General features: G+C 44.6%; 1 protein-coding gene across 1 annotated transcript; it reads right to left on the reverse strand.

The window, feature by feature from the left end:
* Nucleotides 1-20,396: 20,396 nt before the first annotated feature.
* LOC116994616 (gallinacin-10-like) lies at nucleotides 20,397-23,175 on the reverse strand. The gene is made up of 3 exons (XM_033056458.1): nucleotides 23,083-23,175; nucleotides 22,746-22,878; nucleotides 20,397-20,776 (listed from the first exon to the last, which is right to left on the reverse strand). The coding sequence occupies exons 1-3, from the start codon at nucleotides 23,138-23,140 to the stop codon at nucleotides 20,761-20,763; spliced, it is 207 nt and encodes a 68-aa protein (XP_032912349.1). The 5' UTR covers nucleotides 23,141-23,175; the 3' UTR covers nucleotides 20,397-20,760.
* Between the last annotated feature and the right edge of the window lie 1,464 nt (nucleotides 23,176-24,639).

The raw sequence follows: 24,639 nt of genomic DNA on the forward strand, positions 1-24,639 counted from the left end.
TGGTAACATATTCCACTGGGCAGTGTTGTGTGACTCTTCAGCAACTGCTTTTGAAGAGATAACAACCAAATCACTATGCTGAACATCCATAAATCTTGGGGATATATTTCTTACTTTCTTACCCTTTTTCTTTTTTATTATTTTACATTTTTCCTGTTTTGTGTTGGTAATATGATTGTAAATGTTCCCAGTTTTCCTTTCCATAAGATCCACTAAGAAGCAAAATTTCTCAGATGCCTCCAGACCCTCTAATGGAAACACCTGGAGATATCTTTGCTTTATCTACACTGCAAGGCTATGAGGGAAAGGAAAAAGAGACAGAGGCACAGATTCCAGCCTGTATTTTGTTTCTTGCAATGAGAAAGGAAAGTCCACTTTGAGACTGCAATGACTGCTCCTTTTGGTACTGAGGGCTCATTATTTGTAGAATTGCAGAATGGTTTGGGTTGGAAGGGACCTTAAAAATCATCTCAACTCCCTACCAAGAGCAAAGACACCTTCCACTATCCCAGGGTGCTCCCAACCCCATCCAGCCTGGCCTGGGACACTTCCAGGGATCCAGGAGCAGCCACAGCTTCTCTGGGCACCCTGTGCCAGGCTCTCCCCACCCTCCCAGGGAAAATGTTTCCCTCCTTCCCTACAAAGAATCACACAAGGTTCAACCACATGAATGCCATCATAACTGATTTTATTAAAGGAGAGGACAGAAATGGTTTCCACAGCGTTGCCTTGTTCATGTTTGTGATGTTTGCTTCAGTTCAAGGGAAGGTTGTGACAGCTTTTCATTGCAGCAGGAACTGGTGCCACCAGCAGCGACAGGATCAGGGTGATTCCCAGAAGCAGGAAGGATTTCCAAGGCTCATCCAGAGACTATTCATCTATTCCACCCCCTGCATGAAGAAGAGAGAGTCTCAGCCTACCCACCTGTGGGTTTTCTGCAGAGATGTTCTCCTTATCTCACGACAGCAGAGCAGAGGCTGCCATGGGATATGAACCTTCCCAGCAGGTTTGGCACCAGAGAAGGGAGACAGGTGGCAGGAGCTGTGCCTCTAAGATGTTGCTGTGGAATAAAGATAATTCCCACAGAGATCCCTGCATTTCTACTCACTTTCTGCAGCAAGAAAATCCATGGCTACACGTCCCAATCCAGTAAAACGGGCGGCGACAAATCCCTGGGAAGCAGCGTCCGTTCAGGGTCGAACAAGAAGGATCTGTCCAAGGAATAATTTGTCCTGCCCAGCACAAAGAGAAGAGTTATTTACCATGAAATAGATCAAAAGTGAATGCAGTCTTCTCCTTTACTCCCCTCTCTCCTTACCTGCAGCCCCTTGGAGCACCAGGAAGAGGACAGCCAGGAGCACGTGAAGGATCCTCATGGCCACAGCTGGGATGGGAATTCTTTACCTGCACTGAGCAGAGACCACAAGGTTAAACAACACAGGACAGAGGAATCCTTCCTGACCAGGAGATGAGGAATGCTTAAAAATGTGCCTGCAGATACCAAAGTCAAAATCTTTGCCCAGTGGATTAGGATAAAAAACAGTGAAAACCTCATCCTTGGAGATACTAGCAATTTCAAGGAGTGCATCTGTAAACTACCTGACCTAATCAGTACCACTTTAGCACAGATTAAGACTAGAAACTCAAAACTTAAGTTATCCTGTGAGATTCTATAGCGTTTTGGTGCTGGTTCATTTTTTGTTTGGTTTCTTTTTTTCTTTTAATTAGGGTTTTACTGCAGTAAAAAAAAGATATCCCAGATCTCTTCAGCACCAAGTAAGTTACTCTGGTACCAGCATAGGCCCACAAATTATCCCCCTTTCATATATTGAAGTACACAAAGAGTTCAGAGAATGAGCCAATCTTAATCCTTAGGAAGGTCTAAAAAAAGACATCTATCTTTTCAGTATTAATTAAGGTAGCAACTAATTCAAAATGCTACTGGGTGAGATATGTGGCTGAAAATGCCAAGCTCAGCTGCTATGCTGTCTGGATGTCTGTTTCTGCAGTAAAACAGACTTTTCTGTCTGTGATGGCTCAAGGGAAGGTTCTCAGGTCTCTGTTCCTCTGGAGATCAGCAAACCCAGCATCCTCCTGAAAGCCCTGCAGGGAGCCAACCCATGGTTCTACAGAGCATTATACACAGGAAGAGCTTGCTGGAGTAAAGAGAGGGAAGGGGTTAATAAAGCAGAAACTCCAGTGTGATGAAAGGAGAAGAGGTTTATAAATTGGAGAGGGTGGCTCTCCAGAACAGGCAGAGTTACCTGAGGAGAAGGTGGAGGATCACTGCTGCTTCTGTTCTCCTGTGGATGCACCAACCCAAACACGCCTATAAAGGGTTGGGGATGAACCAGTGCAGCCATTGGCCAATGAAAAATTTTAAAAAGTCTTTTCCAGCCTTTATTTTGTTTTATCCAATGAGAAAGGAGGGCCCACTTTGAGACTGCTTTCACCATAGAGCTCCTGATCTTTGTGCAACCCATCTTAGAGCATCCAAGTTTGTGTAACGCACGTTAGACCACAGGGTGATGTAAAATACCTGGAACTGAGTGCTGCTTCTGATCCTGAGGGGTCCTTAGCTGTGGAATCCCAGAATGATTTGGGCTGGAAGGGACCTTAAAAAACATCCAGTTCCCCTCACTACCATGGGCAGGGACAGCTCCCACTGCCCCAGGTTGCTCAGAGCTCTGTCCATCCCAGCCTTGGGCACTCACAGCTTCTCTGGGCAACCTGTGCCAGGGCTTCTCCACCCTCACAGGGAAAAATTTCCTCTCCTTCCCTGGAAAATAATCACTGGTGATGTCACCAGCTTCTCCTGGTGACTGCTGTGGTGCTTTACAGATCTTCTGGCCCAAGGAGCCAGGACAGCCAGAAGTCTTGATGCCTAGGAGAGATCTCAAAATTGTGTAAGGAAGAGGACAGGAGTGGGCTGTGGAAATTTATGTGGATTTTAAGAAATCTCAGTGCTGGGAATGTCTTCCTCAAGGTATATCAGCTTTACAGCTGCTTGAGTGTCCTGAATGAAAAACCAGCTCAGATGTCCACCTTCAGGCCAGCAAAATGCAGGTTTGTTCCCAGATGGGCCAGCTCCAGATGGGATAAATCACAGCTTTACAGCAGCCAGGGAAGCACAGATAAATATTACTGATGCTTTAGAGATGCAAAGCTCAGTTTCTGCTCTCTGGCTCTCCAAGCAGCATTTTTATCCTCATATTTCCAGGATTTTGGAAGCAGCTGGCAAACCCTGTTTGCTTGTGCCTTCCCTGAGCTGGGGGTTCTTTGTTGTGGCAGAGATGCAATTCCCAAAAGGAGCAGGGGCAGCTCACTCCACCTCTCTGCTCAAAATCCCCAACAGCAGATGGGATTTCCAGGCAGGGTTTGGCCAAGCCAGATTGGGACAGTTTTCCACAGGGCTGTCCAAGGTCAGTGCATGGACACAGGGCTGTTCCCACGTGGATTTCATGGCATTTTTTGCCAGGTGTGGACGTGCTGTGAGGACAAACATTGGGCAATCAGACCATAGGTCTGTCATCTTGCCTGTCACTTGCACAGAGGACGCTGGAGGAAGAGGATGGCAGAGAGAAGGTGAAGAACCCTCATTGCTTCAGGTGTCTGGGGACATCCCATTGTCACAGGTGAGCTGAGGTGACACATGGACACACAGGGTTGAGCCCAGTGGCTTTCACAGCAGCTCCTGGAGTGATTTAGGGCTGGTTGAGATCTCCTGGGACTGATGGAAAGGGTCAGGAGAGAGGAGGGTTGGGACACAGGGACATCTCAGGCAGCATTTATCTAAGTGTGGGCAAAGGAGCTGAGACCTGAATGTTCACTGGGAACAAACTCTGTGGTGTGCTGAGTGATAAAAAAATCAACTGGGATTTAGAGGAGTCCTTCCACATACTCATTTTAACAACATATCTGTGTTAAACTTATATAAATATATATATAAATATATATATAAATATATCTATGTTAGTGTGGATTTGCTAGGAGGGAAATAGAGAAGCAGGAGAGTAAGAAATATCACTATAGAATTTCTCTACATTTAAATAAATAATTACTGGCATTAATATCCTGACTATTCCTGAGTAAACCACAGGTTAGAATATCTGGATTGTTCTTCTCTATTTGCATGATCTTCAGCAAAAATAAAATAGAAACCAGCTGAGTAAATTCAGCCTTTGTTTCTCTTGGATTATTTATAAATTATATGCACAGGCATACAAATACATATTTATGCTTGGAGAACATAATTCTGGGGGCTCCACACAATGTCCTTTGTAGTACCCCAAGAAAAGGGAGCTGAGTAAGATATTTAGTGGTCAAAATGCTTTCAGGATGCAATATTAATTGATTTGCAATATTCATTATTTAATTTCGTGTATTTAATTACCAAGAGTATCACTTTTGTAATAATGAATGGCCAAAAGAATGCTTTGAGTCAATAACAGCATGCTGGAATTTAAATAAGAGGTAATTATAGTATTTAAGGTATTTAAAGGAAGTTTACCATCAATCATGAGAATAAATAAATTAATTAGTTAAAGATCTTATCCAAACCCTGATATTTGAGCTTGGTTCTGTTTTGTTCCACTTTGGGCAGGTGGCACAAGCACAAAGAGGAAAAACAGAAAGAAATAATAATTTTATCCTATTCTAACCTCCTTTTCAGAAGGTTAATCCAAAGTCTCAGTTCAGAGCTCTGTGCCTCTAAAAACTCATTTATACATTTAATGTTCACAGTGTTTATTTCTGCTTCTGTACATTTCATAATTTGAGTTATTTAAGTTTTTGTGGCTTTTTTTTAAAGAACAAAATCAAAATCCAAATAATAGAAACAAATACTCTTCCATATGATAAAGCAAATATACACATTCTTCCAATTAAATGATAGAGGAATGGGATTTTAAGGAGCTGTCTTTTTCTGGGGAGCCTGTTCAGTGCCCAACCACCCTCTGGGTGAAGAACTTTTCCTGATATCCTCCTAAACCTCCCCCAGTTCAGCTTCATTCCATTTTCTTGAGCCCTGTCAATATGATTTGAGGGCAGGACTGGTTTCTTGTCCAGCAGAGGAATCCAGAGCAGGCTGCAGAGCAGGGAGGGCTCTGCCCTGTCAGAAAACATCATTCACTCACATATCAGCGCTGGGAATCAAAAGACATCAGCATAATTAAGGGAAAAAATCCATAAAACCCTGCTGTCAGAATAATTTTTGTACTCTTCACTGAAGAAAGTTGCTGGAGGGGAATTTCAGCATTAGCTCTTCATTGCCATCTTCTGGGTGAATGCTCTTTGAAGTGCAGGACTTTTGAGTTTTTCCCCTGGTCTCTTGGTGTGATGACAATGAAAACACAACATCTGGATCTTTGGGGTTCACGTTAAACCAGTGCTGCCATCAGTTTCTGCAGTCCAGATCCTCTGAGGGCACAAAGTATTTTTTGTGGAAGTTGTTTCCTTTGGCCACCTGTGTGGAAACGGCTGCTTCCCAGGAATTAATTACTCAAACTTAATTATTTTCTGTGGGACAAGCAGAACACAGGTGTGACAAATCCATGAGAGTGAAAGAGTGACCACAGGTCAAGGGAGGGCAACCTGCTCTTGTGATGTCCTACCTAGGGTCCCCAAAATAAGGACATGGAGATACTGGAGAGATTCCAGAGGAAACCATGGAGATGCTCCAAGGGCTGGAGCCAGGATGGAGAGCTGGGGGTGCTCACCTGGAGAAGAGAAGGATCCAGGGAGAGCTCAGAGCACCTTCCAGAGCCTAAAGGGGCTCCAGGAGAGCTGGAGAGGGACTGGGGACAAGGGATGGAGGGACAGGACACAGGGAATGGCTTCCACTGCCAGAGGGCAGGGTCAGATTTTGGAATCCTTCCCTGGGAGGTGGGGATGCCCTGGCACAGGTTGCCCAGAATAATTTTATCTTGGAAGCTGTGGCTGCCCCTGGATCCCTGGAAGGGCCCAAGGCCAGTTTGGATGTGGCTTGGAGCACCCTGCGAGGGTGGAAGGTGTCCCTGCCATGGCAAAGCGTGGAACTGGATGAGTTTTAAGGTCCCTTCCAACCCAAACCAGCCTGGAATTCTGTGAACATAGAAGGGTCTCACCTGTATTTCATTGCAAAACCTGACCTTCCCTGATTCAGCTGTTCCAGGGCTGTGGATGCACCTCCAGGTCCCCCCTGGATCCCAACCTGTGTGTCCTGTGAGGTGTTTCTGGGAAGACCCAACTCATGTTCCAGGCAAAGGGAGGGAGTTCACAAGAGGACACTGTTCCCCAGCAGCTGCTGGGAAGTGACATTCCAGCTGCTGGGAATTGCTGTGACAGGTCCATGTCCTTGGCCAGCTGGTCTGTGGCAGCTCTGTCACCCCCAGAATGTATAAAACCAGCTGATCTGGGGTGAGACAGCACTCTGTGAAGATCCCTGCAGTGGAACCAGGTAGGACCCACCAGCCCCCTCTCCCCAGGTCCTCCTGGCTGAGCTACAGGTGCAATTTTCACACTGATTTCAACCAAAGAGGAGAAAAACACATCATTTTTTATAACACTTGTTGCTCCTCTAAGAAAAAATTAATCATCCAATATGTAGAATATAAATCCCCATGGATATCTGAAATGGGCAGTGCTTGGTATTTCAGTAATGCATTTGGGTGATTATTATACTCAGTGATGGTGATTCTTAATTATTAAATTAATGGATATTATTTTCCAAAGGTAGCTGGCATCTGCAGCAAGAAATGATGGTAGAGAGATAATTCAGAGTTTCCAGGATGGATAGATGGCTCCTTAGATTTTCTGTAAAGATATTTCAAGGAGTAATTACTGGCTTGTAAGCTAAAATATTACCATTATTTGAGTAATTAAAGCTTTGGAGTGTTTATATTCAAAGAAATTGGAAAGACTTAAGTTATTGATTGAATAGAATGGCTATTTCTGTCATTAATTAACTTGCACTGTATGGGCTACCATGATTAAAGTGAACTCCATCTCAGCCAGATTCAGCAGTGCTGCTCAAATTAAAAAAAAAATTATAACAGTATTTATAATCATAAATACATTTTATCAGTCTTATGCAGTATGCTTTCAAATTTATCTTTCCTTAAAAACTGTTATTTCTATAGATTCATTCTAGAACATTTACTCTGTTACATAAATGCCAATTTTTTACTAAAAATTGCAGATAATTTGTCATTAATAATGTTTGTGCTGGGTGATGACAAATGCAGGTCAAATGCATGACTTCTTTTTGGTTTTTTTCTTAGCAACTGTTGAATTTGGTGGCACTGAATTTGGACATGAAGATCTTTTCCTTTTTCTTTGCTGTTCTCCTCTTAATGCTGCAGGGCACTTCAGGTAAGAGTTAAATAAGGAAATGCAGAGGGGAAAATGGTGAGTGTGGAAAAAATAGATATAGGAATGGAAATAAAAACAGAAATAAGAAGAATAGGAATAAGAATAGGAATAGGAATAGGCATAGGAATAGGAGTAGGAATAGGAATAGGAATAGGAATAGGAATAGGAATAGGAATAGGAATAGGAATAGGAATAGGAATAGGAATAGGAATAGATTAGAAATAGAAATATATAAAAAATACAGAAATAAATAGAAAATATAGAAATATAGAAATAGAAATATAGAAATAGAAATGAAATAAAAATGTGTTTAGTCTCTTTTGCCTATGGCCAAAGTGCTGCTGGTGTGTTGGGCACATTTTTAGCAGTGACCAGACACCAAATGTGTTCATTGGATGCACTGAACCCTCCTAGTTTAGAAAATGAGGGAATTTGATGGTGTGGAAGTGGCCAGCCTGCAGGTAAACTTCAACACTGCTGCCATGCTATAACCTGGATTGTTTGGGAAGGCAAATCACAACTCTGCATTTTTATTTATTTTTTTTTTCTGCTCAGGTTTCCTGCGTGCCCCCAACACGGAGGTGCAGTGCAAACAGGCTGGGGGGGTCTGTTCCAAGGACCAGTGCCCCCCACCTCACACGAGACCCTTTGGACGCTGCCAGCAGGGAATTCCCTGCTGTAGGACCGTGGTGAGTCCAGGATGTGATGGAGCAACATCCAGAAGAGCTTGGGTTGGAAGGGGCCCTTCAAGGTCTTCTCTTCCACCCCCATTATCCAAGAACCAGTTGTTCCAAGCCCTGTTCAACCTGGCCTTGAACATTTCCAGGGATTTCTTGGGATTTATGTCTCATTTATTACTCACTTTTGTATATCCAGTTGGCTCTTTAGGTGGAAAATTGGAAGGGATTGGGTTGGAAGGAGCCTTTCAAGGTCTTCTCTTCCACCCTCATTATCCAAGAGCCAGATGCTCCAAGCTCTGTCCAACCTGGGCTTGAACATTTCCAGGGATTTCTTAGGGTTTATTACTCGTTTATGACTCATTTTTGTGCATCCAGTCTGCCCTTTATATGGAAAATTGGAAGGGCTTGGGTTGGAAGGAGTATTTGAAAGTCTTCTATTCCATCCCCCCTATCATGGACACCTTCAAAAAGATCCAGTTTCTCCATGTCGCTGTCCAACCTGGCCTTGAACATTTCCAGGAATTTCTTGGAGTTTATTGCTCATTAATGACTCATTTTTGTATATCCAGTCTGCCATTTAGATGGAAAATGGAAAGGGCTTGGGTTGGAAGGGGCGTTTCAAGGTCTGCTATTCCATCCCCCTTATCATGGACACCTTCAACAAGATCCAGTTTCTCCATGTCCCTGTCCAACCTGGGCTTGAACATTTCCAGGAATTTCTTGGGGTTTTTTTACTCATTAATAAATCATTTTTGTACATCCAGTCTACCCTTTAGATGGAAAATTGGAAGGGCTTGTGTTGGAAGGGGTCTTTCAAGGTCATCTTCTCCACCCCCATTATCCAAGATCCAGTTGCTACAAGCCCTGTCCCACCTGGCCTTGAACATTTCCAGGGATTTCTTGAGGTTTTTTACTCATTAATGACTCACTTTTGTACATCCAGTCTGCCCTTCAGATGGAAAATTGGAAGGGCTTGAATTAAAAGGGACCTTTCAAGGTCTTCTCTTCCACCCCCATTATCCAAGATCCAGTTGCTCCAAGCCCTGTCTAACCTGGCCTTGAACATTTCCAGGGTTTTCTTGGAGTTTTTACTCATTTATTATTCATTTTTGTATATCCAGTCTGCCCTTTAGATGGAAAATTCCTCCAGCACTCAGATACAGGATTTCCTGAGGATTTCCTCACTGCTTTCCTCTGTGCCATTAATGATGCAGCTCAATGGGAAGGATCACAGTGAAATCTCTTTGGCAGAGAGGATTAATTAGCCAGAAATTAACTCTTTCTGCTGCTGTTCCCATTAGCTGGTTCAAGCTAATGATCCTGGCTTCAATGGGGACATCTCTCCATGTGCACAGTGTCCTGAGCCCTGGGATTTTTGGGTCAGATTCACAGGAAATCTGCATTTTCCACCTTGTAAAGGCTGCCTGCTCCTGTAGTCAGAAGAACAGTTATGTTGTTTCACCAGATTTTTTTTCTATTACATAAACTTCCTCTTCTAGATAAAATAAAAGTATTTGGTCTAGTGGAAGGTGTCCCTGCCCATGGTAGGGGGTTGGAACCAGATGGTCTTTTAGGTCCCTTCAAATCCAAATAATTCTTTAATTCTGTGATTAGTTTATTCTTTTTCCCCTCAAATTCCTTACTGGAATCCTAAAGTTCACCCCATATCTTTATTCCAGTATGAAACTGCAGTAACAAATATCCCTGAATATTTACACTCTGCCTCCACTGATTCCAACATTTCATTTTCTGTTTCATTTTCCCTGTAAAATGCTGCAGGCACTTTTATTTTTGGAGGCTCTTACTTAAACTTTGTTCAATATTAGTAGCAAGGGATGTTAAAAACAAATCATGAGCAACAGAAACTCTTTTCCATACCAGAAATTCCAAGAGGAGTAAGAAGCTTCAGGCACAGAGTGTGGTAAATTCATTATTAATTAAAATAGAGAAGCAATTTATGATTAAAATTCAGCAGCAACAGGACTGGGAGTATCATGAAGAGTTGGATTCAGGAATATCAGCCCTTGGTGCTCATTCAATCCCTTCTGTGCATTTTATTTCATTCCTTTCCTGGTTGCAAGTACAAAATCTGAAAGTTTCTTCCTTTTTTTTTGCAGTATGATTAGTGATCACTGACATCTCAGATGGGCTAACCAGAGCTTCTGGCACTTTGAGGGATGGGTCATGGATGGGTCATCCCACTGGAAAATTTGGAATTCTGAGCAATATGAATTTACAACTACAACAACAGAACAGCAGAAAAAGAACAAACCCCTCCACAAACAGCATTAATGACCTGGAGAAACTCCAAAGCAATTCTTGAACCACCCAGAAAAGACCAGTATTTTTCATTTTCAAAAATGTTTTGCTGCTGAAATTTTATTGTGTCAACCAACATCTGTCCCAGAGAGGTCACCAGCATGCAGGAGTCTGTGCCTGTGAGAGGATGCAAAGTTCTTCCTTTGTCCCTCAGAACAGCTATTCTTTTATTATGATTATTATTATTTTATTTTATTTTTGGGGTCATCAATAATGTGAGTAATCATGGAGTCATCAAGTGAGTAATGCCAGAATGCTCAGCTAAGGGGTTTATATTTCAAAGTCTGCACATCACAATAAATTTTAAAAAACTAGCTCTGGAAAATCTGTGCTTGATCCTTTTCATTGTGAGGAACAACCTCCTTATCCCTGTGAGGAATTCTCTTGCTGTGTTTTTGTTGGAGGGTCTCACCTGGAATCAGTGTGAGATGTGCCTTGTGGTAAACTTCTCCAAGAAAAGGGGAGGGAAACAAGCCCATGTGATATGTCCTTGTCCTAATCATTATTAATTTGATCAAGAATAGCTTCAAGTCCAGGCTGGATGGGACTTGGAACAATCTGGGACAGTGGGAGGTGTCCCTGCCCATGGCTGGGGTGGAACTGGATGAGCTTTAGGATTCTTTCCCACCCAAACCATTCCATGGTTCTGTTACACTCCAAACCATCCCATGGTTCTGTGCCTCTCCAAACCATCCCATGGTTCTGTGCCTCTCCAAACCATCCCATGGTTCTGTGACTCTCCAAACCATCCCATGGTTCTGTGCCTCTCCAAACCCAGTGTGATTAGGCCAGTGCAGAGCTGGCACAAACTGATCAGGCTGAGCAGCCATGGAATTCCTGATGCCATCCAGCAGCTCCTGCATGGACACTTTGAGTCACCCCTCGTCTCAAATCCTTGTGGCCTTTGCACTGGGGATGTTGGGGATGGGGAAGGGAAGGAGGGGATGAGTCTTGGTGATGAGAATCCAGGCTGATGGACACCCAGCCCACTGCCTCCAGTCAGAGCAGCACAGGGAAAAACAGTTCAACCAGTTTAGGATCCAAAGAAATTAAATTCCATGGATGTGATACTGGTGTACACTAAATAGAGACAGCAGGAGCAGAATCTTGTCTCTGTGCTCATGCAGTTTCAAATCCTTCTGCCTCCCCAGGGTTTCTCTGTATTCCAAATATTTCATTTGCAGCCCTGGAGAGGAGCAGAAGACTGAGCCTGTCTCCTGAATCCCAGCTCTGGGCTGGAATAGCAGCTGGAATGGGCTCCAATTATTTCCAATTATTAATATCAATGTTGCCACACAAATCCCTGCAACACAGGGTGATTCAACAGGACCTGATGACACATGGACTTAAAATGTAGTTAAAGAAAATCCATTTACAGGCTGATTATTACAGGCAATAAAAACAACAAAAATCACTGTGAAGTACATGAGTGAGTATCAGCAACACAGTTTCACAAGAGCTTGCATTTATTAGAATTGAAACTGCAAATATCTTTATTGGACAAGAACTCCTCCTCAGATGTTCTTGTGCTCCTGAGGGAGTCCCTCCCCACGGGGAAGGGTCCCCAAGGCACTGAGGGCAGGATCCATCGATGTCAAAAGATGGGGATGTCTCAGATGTCCAGGGCTCTTGTCTGAGTGGTCAGTGAGGTGTCAGATTTAGGAGCTGGGGGTCCTGCAGAGAAAAATCAGGTGCTTAGCACATCCACCAAACAAATAAATTGTATCTCAGACTGCTGGAGACATCAGGGAACACACGAGGGTGAGGACAGCTGGAGACTCCTCTGAGTGTTTGTGGCCATAAGACAGCCCAGATAAAATATAGGATGGGGCTGTCACCTCTCACCACAGCTACTCATTGTGGCTACTGATGCCCCAGAATTCCAGGGACACCTTCCATCATCCCAGGGTGCTCCAAGCCCCATCCAGCCTGGCCTTGAGCATTTCCAGGGATGGGGCAGCCACAGCTTCTCTGGGCACCCTGTGCCAGAGCTCCCCACCCTCACAGGGAAGAATTCCTTCCTGACATCCAATCCAGATCTACTCTCTGCCAGATTAAAGCCATTGCCCCTTGTCCTGTCACTCCTGTGAACAGTCTCTCCTTTTCTCTGGAATATTTCAGCACCATTTTCATCTCTACTTTGTTTTCACCACACACGAACGCCAGCAATTAGCAGGGACTTTTTGGAGGCTGTAGGATGCTGAAGAAGGGGCTCTGATGCTGAAAGGGGGAAAATCCCAGTGGTTCTCCTTGCTTTGGAGTTCCTGGATGAGCTCCTCTTACCATTTGCAGCATCTTAGCTTCCCACCACGGCAGGTCCCGATGTCAACCAGAGGAGCAGAGCAGGGCACGAAGGAGCAGGAGCCCCGGCTCTGTCTGCAAGCCAGGGTGTCAGAGGTTTCCTGGCTGTAAGCTGCAAAAAAAATCAGGAAAACTCATATTTGTTTGGCCTGGCAGAGAGTTGGAGACTCAAGGCATGAGATTTACCTTGGCACTGTGTTAAGGTTTTGCCATGAAATTGGATTCCATCCCTAATTTGAAAGGCATCACAGTTTTATTCTGAATCAGGTCTGCCCCGTTTCAACCACTTTGAACCAGTGGTTCTTGAGTCCTTCCTCTTAATCACATATTATTCAAGGATTACATGTTTTTTATGTCCCTCAGCTGATTTTAAAGCTACCATTCCCTTATCTCTTAAATTAAAAAGCCTTGTAGTGTTTTATACATATAATCTTTATGAAGAGATAGAAAAATAACTCATGGCCTTTTTCCCCCAGGGATTCTCCTGGAATTGCACCAGTCCTGAAGCCATCTCAGGGTCACAGGGTTTCCTGATAGAAATAATACATTTTGTGGTACATGAAGCAGGAATAGACCAAGAAAGCAATCCCAAGACATGTAGCACAGATTTTGTCTCAATGATTCTGCTTTTTTTTTTTGAGTAGATAGACATTTGATGGTCTAAGAAAGCTGGTACAAATTTGAGACTACTGCAAATCAAATTGAGACAACTTCAGCTGCTTCAAAGACAACCAAACAGCCTGGAATGATACATGGGCTCCAAACCCACTTAATGCACATGGCCAAAAACATTTTTCCCAAAAACAGATGAGGCCCCCTAATTTCGAATACCCAGTCAGGACATGTGGGTGAGAATGTGAGAAGAGTAAGCTCTCGTGTTGTCAGGTTATATTTTGTGTATTATTCTAAGAATTGCCTCAATAAAATCCTCAGGAAATTGTTCAGGTTGGAAAAGCATTCTTGGATCTTCTGTGACCATCAAGTCCAACATTCCCCAGCACTGCCAAGGCCAGCACTGACCATGTCCCCAAGTGCCACATCCACAGGGCTTTGAAATCCCTCCAGGGATGGGGACTCCAGCACTGCCCTGGGCAGCTGTGCCAGGGTTGGAGAACCCTTTTGGTGAATAAATTATTCCTAATATCTAATCTATACCTCTCCAGGCACAGCTTGACATAATTTTCTCCTGTCCTGTCCCTGTTCCCTGGAGCAGGTCCTGATCCCCCTGGCTGTCCCCTCCTGTCAGGGAGTTGTGCAGAGCCACAAGGTCCCCCCTGAGCCTCCTTTTCTCCAGGCTGAGCCCCTTTCCCAGCTCCCTCAGCCTCTCCTGGTGCTCTGTTCCCTTCCCCAGCTCTGTTCCCTTCCCTGGACACGCTCCAGCCCCTCAATGTCCCTCTGTCAGGAGGGTCCCAGAGCTGTCCCCAGCACTGGAGGTGTCCCAGCAGAGCCAGCACAGGGGACAGGCACTGCCCTGTTCCTTGTGGGAACATTTCCTGGCACAGCCCAGGTGCCTTTGGCTTCTTGCCCACCTGGGCACACCTGGCTCGTGTCAGCAGCACCCCCAGAGCCTTTTCCAGCCCCTCTGCCCCAGCCTGGAGCTGCAGGAGTTGTTGTGAACAGCACTTGGCTTGTTGAACCTCACACAATTTTCCTCATCCCATGGATCCAGCCTGTCCAGATCCCTCTGCAGAACCTTTCTGCCCTCCAGCAGATCAACACTCACACCTGGCAGATCAACACTCCCACCTGACTTGGCTCAATCTGCAAATTTGCTGAGGTTCTCCTCATTTCCCCCATCTGGGTCATTCATGAGGACATCACACAGCCCTGGGGAGCACCACTGGAGACAGCCTCGGATTTAATTCCATTCCCCACACCTCTCTGGGCCTGGCCATCCTGACAGTTTTTAACCCAGTGAACAGTGTACACATCCAAGCCAGGAGCAGCCAGCTTCTCCAGGAAAACTCTGTGGGAAATGGTGTCAAGGATTCACCAAAATCCAGCTGGATACCTAATCCACTAAATGGGACACCTTGTCATAGAGGAGACCAAGTTGGTCAAGCAGGACCAGATTTTCATGAACCAAAACTGGCTGTGCCTGATCCCCTGGGTGTTCTGTACATGCCTCATGAAGGCACTCAAGATGAGCTGCCCCAAAACCTTTTCTGGCACTAAGGTCAATACAGAACAATCCTTTTTTCCCCATCTTGTCATCATATGCTAGAAAGCAACCATCAGTATGACTATCAGGAACCTTGAATCAATAGCTTGGAAATTAGGACTATGACCAGGGAAGGGGAATTCTAATAGGAAAGGGGAATTCTATTGGGATTCCAGGAGCAGAGAGGTAACCTGACCCTCAGCTCTGGGATCTAATGAACTTCTCTGCATCTTCACCCTTTCAGCCTCCATCTCATCTCATCTCATCTCATCTCATCTCATCTCATCTCATCTCATCTCATCTCATCTCATCTCATCTCATCTCATCTCATCTCATCTCATCTCATCTCATCTCATCTCATCTCATCTCATCTCATCTCATCTCAATCTCATCTCTTCCCAGCCTTACCTGGAGCAGCCTGGAAGAGGAAGAAGAGAACAGCAACGAGGAAGAACAGGATTCTCATGACTGGCAGCAAGGTAGCTCTGCAGGGATGGAGACAACACCAGTGTGAACAGAAGCTGTCCGAGACCCAGCACGGGTGGAGCCTCTGCATATAAAGGCTCTGGGACACAGCAGGGTGGGTGGAGGAGTGGCTACCTGGAGAACAGAGGGTTCATTGCCCTGTTCCCATGGAGATTGGTGATGTAGGGAGGTGTTGCAACCTCTCCCATTAGGAGATGCCCGACCTGAGCTGTGACCACGAGTGGCCAAACCAGCTGGGGGGCTGCACCCAGGGAGGGCACGGGATTGGAGCAGGAGGGAGGTGGGTTCCTGGGATCCACAGGGGTGTAAACCATGCAGAACTGATGGTGCCCTGTGGCCCTTGGTCTTGTGACAGCTTCTCCTCCCCCTCAGCCACCAGGCAGGGTGAGCAAAGGAGAGAACTCCTCCTTGGAGACAAGAGCGTGGAGTGACAGAGCAAGGGGCAATAGCTTCAAGCTGAAAGAGAGCAGGTTTAGATTATATTAGATATTACATAGATGATAGATATTAGATTATTAGATATTAGATTATATAGATGATAGATTATAAATTATATTTAGATATTCAGAAAAACTCCTTCACTGTCAGGGTGACAATAAGACAATAGAACAGTTTGTCCAGAAAAACTCAAAGTGTTCAAGGACAGGTTAAACAGGGTTTGGTGCAACCTGGGATAGTGAAAAATATTCCTACCCAGGAATGGGATGATCTTTAAGGTCCTTTCCAACACAAACCATTCTGTGATGATGAACTTAAATGCAGGAAAGGATCAGAGATTTAGTCCTTGCTTGGGTTGGACTTGTAGAGCTGCAACAGGAGACAGAGTAGGGCTGGAAGGGTCATGGATATCCCCCCCCCGGCTATGAAACTGGCAGTGCTCCAGTCCCCCAGGAGGTTTTGTATGGTTCTGTACCTTTTATTTGTGACTTTAGCCATGGATTTGTATTGCAAAGTCATTAAACAGACAGGACTGGACAGGACACTGCTGTGTGCTGTCATAGGAGACTGATCCTAATTCCCTCCAGCAGCCCCTAAGATCTGTCCTGAAAACACTGATATCATAGTCTGAACCTTCTTCCCAAATCTAGTTCTGCATGGAGTGTCTAAAATTGCTCCTTTTTGCCCAAATGATCTTGGTTTAAAGACATTTTCCCTTGCTGTCAATCACCTTGCTAAATGTGGTTATGAAAAGACACATCTCTGATTTCACAGATTCAACGTGGTGTCTCCACTCTCTTATCACCTTGTAACTGATTTCTGTATCTGAAAATAAAATCTAATCTTTTTTTTTCATGCATGTAAAGGTCCAGCCATATCTAAAATGGACCAGAGGAAGTGTTAGCAGAACTCTGTAAAGGTCTCTTAACCCCTGTGCTTGTCTCCAAGAAATGCCACTCCTGAGACATATGGGAACTTCAAGGGAAAATTGTTTTCAGGCAAACAGGACAAACCAAAAATCATCAGTGCAACAAAGTCACGAGGGTGATTAATTATTTACTCTTCAGTGAGAGCAGCAAGCTGAAATGATGGAGAGCAAGAGTAGGGGTGAGTTCTCACTGCACACAGAGGGCAGAGAGGGCTGTGCTTGGTGAAGTGGCTGCTGCAAGTTATAGGGCATGAAAGGGCTTCAGTCTTTATGAAAAAAATTAATTCAGTATATCAGGACTAGAAACAAGCAAAAATATTCTTGTGGATGGATGAGGAGGTTGAGGAGAGCGAGAGGATACAGATGGCAAAGAAAATGAATTTCCATCCGTACTTCATTGAGGAACATGGTGAGGAAATGGACCTGCAAACCTCAGCCAGGAGCTGTGAGAGCTGGGGTGGGCAGTGATGCTTTGGGGAAAGCTCCTGGATTTTCACAGACATTGCTGAGCCAGAGCAAATGTGCTGTTGCTGTCACCTCTCCTCCTTTCCCCTCCTGGATACAGAAGTTTCAAGGAGTCAGTCATTTATGTTAAATCACTCTGTGTCTGTGTGTGCCTGGAATTTTACTTAAGGGAGTCACAGGGAACACTGCCCATCTCCCTGATTCCTGATTTGTCATCGAGGACACAAACACAACCCCAGAACCCAAACCACTCTGAGCGCCTGCCCAAGGCTTCAGAAGGGAGCCCATCCACCTGCACCCTCAGCTTCACTTCTGGAAGACAAAAAGAAGGAAAAAAAGTGCAATCCATGATCTTAAAACACAGTCAGCTGTCAGGAAGCCATCAAGGGTGAAGTTTGCTTGTAGAAATAACAGAATTTAATAGAAAAAGGAAAAGTGCTCTTCTACTCCTTGCATAAACCCCCTCCTGCCTGTCCCAGGGGCAGGGATGTTTAACCTGGGGAGTGAGGCTGCTGAGCAAACCCTGCTGGGGTTGGACCATGATGTCACTGATGGTTCAGTGCTCTTTGGAACCAAACATCAGGGAGAGGGAAGGAAAGGGGGAATGGCTCCAACCCCCTCAACTCCCTCCCCCTGCTCCAGCTGGAGAGTGGCAGCAAAGCTTGTCCCAGGTCCAGAAACATAAATGTACCTGGGGTGGTGACAGCCCCCTTGGAGACTGCTGGCACCAGAAAGAGGGAGCTAGGACACGGTGCTCCACTTCTTCCTTCTTCTTGAGGACCAGGAAAAGATGTTCCAAACAGCCTCCAGTGAACAGAGAAAACACTGAGGCTGTGACTGACACAAAGCTCTTGATCTTGAGGTGTCTGTAAAGTTAGCACAGCCAAGCTGGGAGTGGGTGGTGGATTTTGCATGGGACCTGTATTTTTGAAGTAAAATCATTTTGTCACCCAGAAAGACCTAATTCATCTGTTTGGCTTACTGATCCTTCAGGGAGCTTGGGAAATTTGTCTTTATACATTAGGAGATCACCCTGTATTTGGGACTGTGGGGAAAACAGTGCAAATATGTTTGGCTCTGAAGGAGTTTCTCTGCTTTTAATTACAAGTGGTGAGCAACTAATCTGCCTGATCAGAAAGGGAGAATTAATTCAGTGACAATTCATTTAGTTCTAGCAGTAAATAAGCAGGGAGAAGCAAGAAGTGGTGTTGAGTTCCTCTGTCCCAAAGTTAAGGGCATGGAAGAGGTGGCAGAGAGGGACAAGGGTCTGCAGTGGGCAGAGGGCACACGATGTTCCTTTTCCTTGACAGAGCACTCAGTAAAGGCTGCTCATGCATAAAACTGATTTTCAGTGGGGAAACTCCAGTCTGAATGACTGAAGTGCCTGTCCAAGGCAGTCATGGGATCATCTCCAGGCTGTGTTCTGGCCGTGGAGCAGAGCAGGGAGGGGGATAAATCACTGATAGCAGACTTTTAGAAAGCCTTGTTCCAATCATCATTTTGAAAACTGAACAGTTCTTCAGGTCATCAAGTTTTTCTGAGGTCCTGCATCAGCTTTGCAAGGGGAATATGTACAAAACAATTCTTTTCTCCCATAGCTTGAGCACTATCAAAGAGTTTGGTTCCAGCTGCTGCCCGGCCAGCCCTCCAAGGGAAACACCAATGTCCTAGGAGAAAAGTTCTCAACAGACATGGAATGAGGAAATTCTAGGGAATAACTCTCAGTGGTCAGTGCAGGACAGAAACAGGGCAGAGAGCTGGGATGGGAGAGGCAGATCCCTGCAGATGTCCCACAGGGGAGAGCTGTGGGAATTGTCTCACATGGGGCCAAGGTTCCACCCAGGCTCGTGGGGAGTGCAGAGGTGAGATGGACACTCAAGGGGCTCCACAGAAATTGGGCACAAATGGAAGAAAGAGCCTGGAGTGAGGGTGGCTGCTGGGCTGAAATGGCAGACCTTGATGGACATCAGAGACAGAAATGGAGACAATCCTGTTTGGAATAACAGCTCTGTGATTTATACAGCAGGGATGTGTTTCATTGGGCTAGCAGGGAAATCTGAGGCTCAGCCTGTTCTGAATTTACCCAGATTTAATACCAGAGATTTTCTTCAGGGTGTAGTGGTTTAACCCAAGGTGGAAATTCAGCTTCAGGCAACCCTTGCTCACTTCTGCCTGAAATGGGGGGAAAATCAGAAAAGTGAAAGTGAAAAAACTTGTGGGTTGAGATAGAGACAGATTAATAGCTAAAAAATAGCTGTGCAAGCAAAGCAGAACAAGGAATTTATTCACCACTTCCCATGGGCAGGCAGTGTCCATCCATCCCCAGGACAGCAGGAATCCACCACATGTAACAGGAAGAAAAACTCCATCACTCCAAATGTCCCTTCCTTCCTTGTCCTTCCTGCAAGTTTTACTGCTGAGCATGGCCCCACGTGGTCTGGAATGTCCCTTGGGCCACCTGGGGACAGCTGTCCTGGCTGTGTCCCCTCCCAAATCCCTCTCCTTGGTGGGGTGAGGAACAGAAAAATCTTTGACTGAATCCTGCTCAGCCATAACAAAAAACATCCCTAAATTATCAGCACTGTTCCCAGCACAAATCCAAACCAGCACTCCATACTGGGAGGCAAATTAAATCCATCCCAGCCAAAAACATCACACAGAGGAACTTGAGGGATGTAGAACAGATCATCAGTGACTGTTTTGTAAGCTGGACATGGCCAGGTTATGGGCAGTGTTCTTTTAAATATTGAATGTTGTGACTGTTGTTGAAAACAGGTCTGATGTTTTAAAAGCCACTCTACACATCACCTGGAACCTTGTCTCTGTGGAGGGATTGTTCAGACCCCATCACTGTGTTAATAAACTCAGGTGTGTGAGTGTGTGTATTTTTTGACGTGTGTGTGTGTATATATTTTGTATTTTATATCTTTTATAATATGTATTGTGCATTATATTTCTTACATAGATATAAAATTTGAAATACTGCAGGTGTTTATTGGTTGCCATATAGTCATGGAATTATTCTCTTTTAAGATTTGGCTGCACAGTTCTTCCCACTCAGCTTTCATTCCTAAATGCTTTAATACCATCACCAAAACTGCTTGCTCTTTTCCTTTCCCTTTCCCAAATTCCCTTTTCCAAATCCCTTGGGAATATGCTAGACTGCACAAACTCACTTGTTTAAAAATTACTGCCCCACTCAGAGCCTTGAGCCCAAAGCAGAGAGGAAATTCCTGTGAGTAACAACAAATATCACAGCAAATCTTTTGGCTTAGCAAGACCTTTATTTTCACATGTGAATAAAATAATAATATATATATTGCTTCACATCCTCCAAGAGCTGCATGAACCTGAAGTGACTGAAGCTCCAAACACCCCTGTGAGGTAGGCTGGGATAGGTGGCCAAGGAGCCAAGGTGGCTTGAGTATTAAAAGCAAAAAGGGAGTGACTTCAGAGAGGAAAAACCCGGATCTCCAGAAGCGGTGTGCTAACAGGACATGCCCTCTGGAAGCTTCTTTTAATGCTCATTTGCAGGAGGCTTTAGCTAGAGGAGGAATCCATGAAAATCAGCTCCTCAAGGCAGTGGAAATGTTGCTGGCACAAGGGCTCTGATCCAGGAAAGCTTTTTCTTCTTACTCTGGCAAAATCCTGCAAGAATACAAAGGGTCTTGTTATTGTGCTGCAGTGCCACCTCAACTCATTCTCTAAAAGCCTCAATACTTTTGAATTGCATTTCAAAATGAGCCTACAGGGTGGTTCAGCCTGCAGGTTTAAAAATCTACTTCTCTGTGTGTGTTGGACATCCAGGTCTGCAGATAATCAATGTACAAATGAGTTATATGGCCACTTGTAGCAACATTTTTAATTCAGTTTACACCAAAATAAAGATTGGGGATTTGATGTAGTTACTGAACACACAAGTCTAGTGCCATCTGAAGTGGCCTGGGGTATCTGCTTGGCCTCCAGACATCTGTCTTTTCTGAAAATCAGTGTTTTCCCTTAGAGCTAACTCAGCCAGATACATTGATATGATTTAAATACTCCAAGGCACCTCAAATGCCACTAAAATCTCAATTTATCCTGCTGAATCAAGCCCTTCATGTCTAAATTCAAATGTTTTTTTCAAGTAACCTCAGATGGAAAAAATATTTATATTATACTTCAGAACACCCTGTTGGTTTTAACTTCTGCTCTTGCATTGGTCAGCTCAGCTGAAAATCAAACAGAATATAAGAACTTGAATCCTGAACACTGACATCCATCAGTATCAGGTACATTCTTCCAAGAGTAGGAAAATTACACCTGAAACCAGACTCAGGAGGTCTTGTTCCTTTCCCAGGCTCAGTTTTGGGGTTTTTGGGGTTTTTTTGGTCAGGTCTAGCAGATGTTCTGACAGAAATTCGAGGTTGGGGATGCTCCATCTGCTCCCATCAGTCCATTTGCTATCAGTGGAAATTGCTTCCCAGGGAGGGTGAGTGGTCAAGAAACTGAGGGATCACTTCACTCCTTTGTAAAATCATCTAATATCAGGTTCCATTTACTTTCCTGAATTCCCAAATGCATCCTTAGCATCTTATTTGTCAGCATTTTATTCTCCTGGTCTTCTTATTGGAATTACTTGGGTTTCCTGGAACCACTGAGGATCCCCATTTGCTGAATAAATGTATAAAACCTTTTTTTAGAACCATCTCATCAGATTTCTTCAGTTCCTGGGAACTTTTAAACCCTGGTAATTCTATAAATAATGGAATCACAGAATGAAAATTCAGACATCATAGATCTGAGCTCTCCCTTTATTTTGAGCCAAGGTCTGTCCAGTCACATCAGTGGCTGGGGATCTGCCTGAACATCATGGCTGGGATGAATTATAACATCACCCCAGTCCTCCTCATCAAAGGTGCAGGAACCTCTCCTGACCTGGCCCTGAATTTGGGGGGTGTGAGTGTCACTGCAGCAGGCAGGGATCATTTTGTGGCCATTAATGGAACAAAGTTATTCTAAGAATAATAAGTAACTGGATGTAATGTTTTATTTTAAGATGATCATTCCTCAAAAGCATGTTCAAAATCTTAAAGAAAGAAAGAAAGAAACAACTGGCTATCAGGGAAACTCCAGACATTATTAGAAAGTGGTTTTCAAGGTCACCCAAGTCTCCACTCACTGACAAATTAACTCCTCTTCACCTTTCTAAGAGCTGTGTAGTGGTGGGAGGAAGGAGAGATGGGGAGAGGCTGAGAAGCAGAGCTCTGTGAACACTTTTGCCCCTTTAAATGAACATTTTCTAGGTAAATTTTAAAATAAAAACAGAGGCATGACAAAACCCCTAGTGGGTATAAATACTGTATTTTCCTAGTCGTTCATTGAAAAAACTTCCTTTTTTTAACAAAGTGAAAAAATACTGAATTCTTGGCAATTTTGACCATTCTGAACCCTTTCTCCCATACATAACTTCCATTCCAATAAATTTTCTCCCTAAACAACATCAATATTTCACACACGCTCCTTCTCCCTCTGCACTTCCCCACCGAGGGCTGCCCTGCAAGCCCCCCTGAGGTTTTGCTGATTATTCAGAGAAACAGGGGGGTTATTCAGTGAGGCAGGGAGTTTTGTCACTCACTTGGAGCAGCAGTTCAGCAGCCCCCCGTGGCACGTCCCCGTGGCAGCGAAGGTGGGTGGGCACGCCCCGGCACGGCAGAATTTCCCCTGGCTCCGGCACTCCACGGTGTCAGCAAAAAGAGGGTCTGCAGAACCTGTGGGGAGTGACAGGAGTTACAAAACTTCAGCTTTCTGCCTGAAATGATGAGAGGTAGATGTCCAACAAATGTTGTCTTTATGATGAGTGGCATCTTGAGCACAGATGTTCCTGGTCCCATCCACTGCACCATCAGATTTTGCCTTTCAGCTGATGGTGGCTTAGAAACCCTTTTTCTCTACATGGGATTTTTGTTTCTCACCTGAAGTAGCCTGGAAGAGGAGGAGGAAGACAGCGAAGAGCAGGTAGAGGATCTTCATGGCTGTCAGCTGCTTGGGGACTGTGAGGTCCTGCAGAGCACCTGGGAGAGCAATGCTGGCTGGAGCTGGCTTGAGGAAGGGTGGGACAGACCCCTGGTATTTATAGGGGCTGTGGGGTTGTGCAAGTGTGACAAGTCAATGAGTAACTGCCATGAACTCTCTGAGAGGGACTGGCTTTCCCCCTTATCACTACAGGTGGCAGTGAGCGTGTTGCAATCCCCCAAGGGTGAATTTCCACTTGGTGTGTCAGTTATATAACCTGACCATCAGCCAAGCCTGACTGAGCTGCACCAATTTTCATGGCTTTTGGAAACCTCTTCCCAACACAGGCACCAGGAGGGGTTGGACATTTTCTTTTAAAGGACTTGGAAGTCAGTGACCATCGGAGTGGGGACCCATCTTTAACCCTGGATTTGTCACTCATGTAACATTTTGTCTCCATCTCCCCATCCTTGTAGCCAGGTGGATGATGTCAAAGGCAGAGGAAGGCATTGGGAAAGACTTGAGGTGATGCAACTGCTCTTTGTCACTTTTTAAACAGCCTCACCCACTGCAGGGGGCTGACAAAAAGCTCTCCCCCTCCTTCACTTGTGTCACAGAATCCCAGAATGTTTTGGGGTGGGATTGACCCTAAAGCTCATCTCATTCCCACCCCTGCCATGGGCAGGGACACTTCCACTAGAGCTGGTTGCTCCCAGCCCCATCCAGCCTGGCATTTCATCCCACATCATTCCCACTGCTTTACCTTCAGCCTTAAGGTGCAAATCCTGACCTCTCTGCATTCAGTCCCAGTTTGTCCACACTAAAAAACTCAGGAGCCAAGAGTTCTAACACTCACTAATGTTTCTTTTCTTTTAAAGGAAATAAACCACTTCATATACATGCACAAGTTTGTGATATTTCCCAAATATTTCCCCTCTTATTGCCCTGAAATGTTGGGGGAATGGGCTGATTCCACAAAAATGTGTCTGATATAATGTTTTGAAGTGCAACATCTTCTGGGCTTCACTTCAGAGCATGATCCCCACAGCTGTAAAATTTCTTAGAAGGAGATCAATGCAGGGAAAGTTCTTCACAAAATCCTGGGCTAATAAACAGGTTAAACACTCTCACAGCCCAGGTGTTCCTGCAGTTCCTACCTCTGACATTCTGCTTCAGTGGTTTGCTTCCTTATTACCTCTTTTATTATATTTAACTCGGAGTTAATGGCATTTTTGTTCCAAGAATTGTTCGAAGGATGAAAACATTACTGAGGTTTATGTTTAATTTGCACGGTAATGGGTAGCTTGAGCAGCTGAGAGAGAGGCAACAAGGTGAGTTTATGTAGCAAATAACAGCAAGATAAACACTAATTTCCCTCTCCCACTCATAAAATCTAATTAGCCAAGAAATGCCAAGGGCTCTTTTTTTTTTTTTTTTTTTTTTTTTTTTTTTTTGTACCTTTGCCTTTAAAATGATCTTTTCCTTTGCCAGCAACTCTCCAGCATTCCTTACTTCCA

This window comes from Catharus ustulatus, chromosome 3 (genome assembly GCF_009819885.2).
Source record: "Catharus ustulatus isolate bCatUst1 chromosome 3, bCatUst1.pri.v2, whole genome shotgun sequence".
NCBI lineage: Eukaryota > Metazoa > Chordata > Aves > Passeriformes > Turdidae > Catharus > Catharus ustulatus.

Bases quoted from the DNA above. Each gene is read 5' to 3' on its own strand.
- LOC116994616 (XM_033056458.1), bottom strand. From the start codon at position 23,140: ATGAAGATCCTCTACCTGCTCTTCGCTGTCTTCCTCCTCCTCTTCCAG. The intron at 22,879-23,082 runs GTGAGAAACAAA...CACTCCCCACAG, and splicing joins CCTCTTCCAGGCTACTTCAG to GTTCTGCAGACCCTCTTTTT.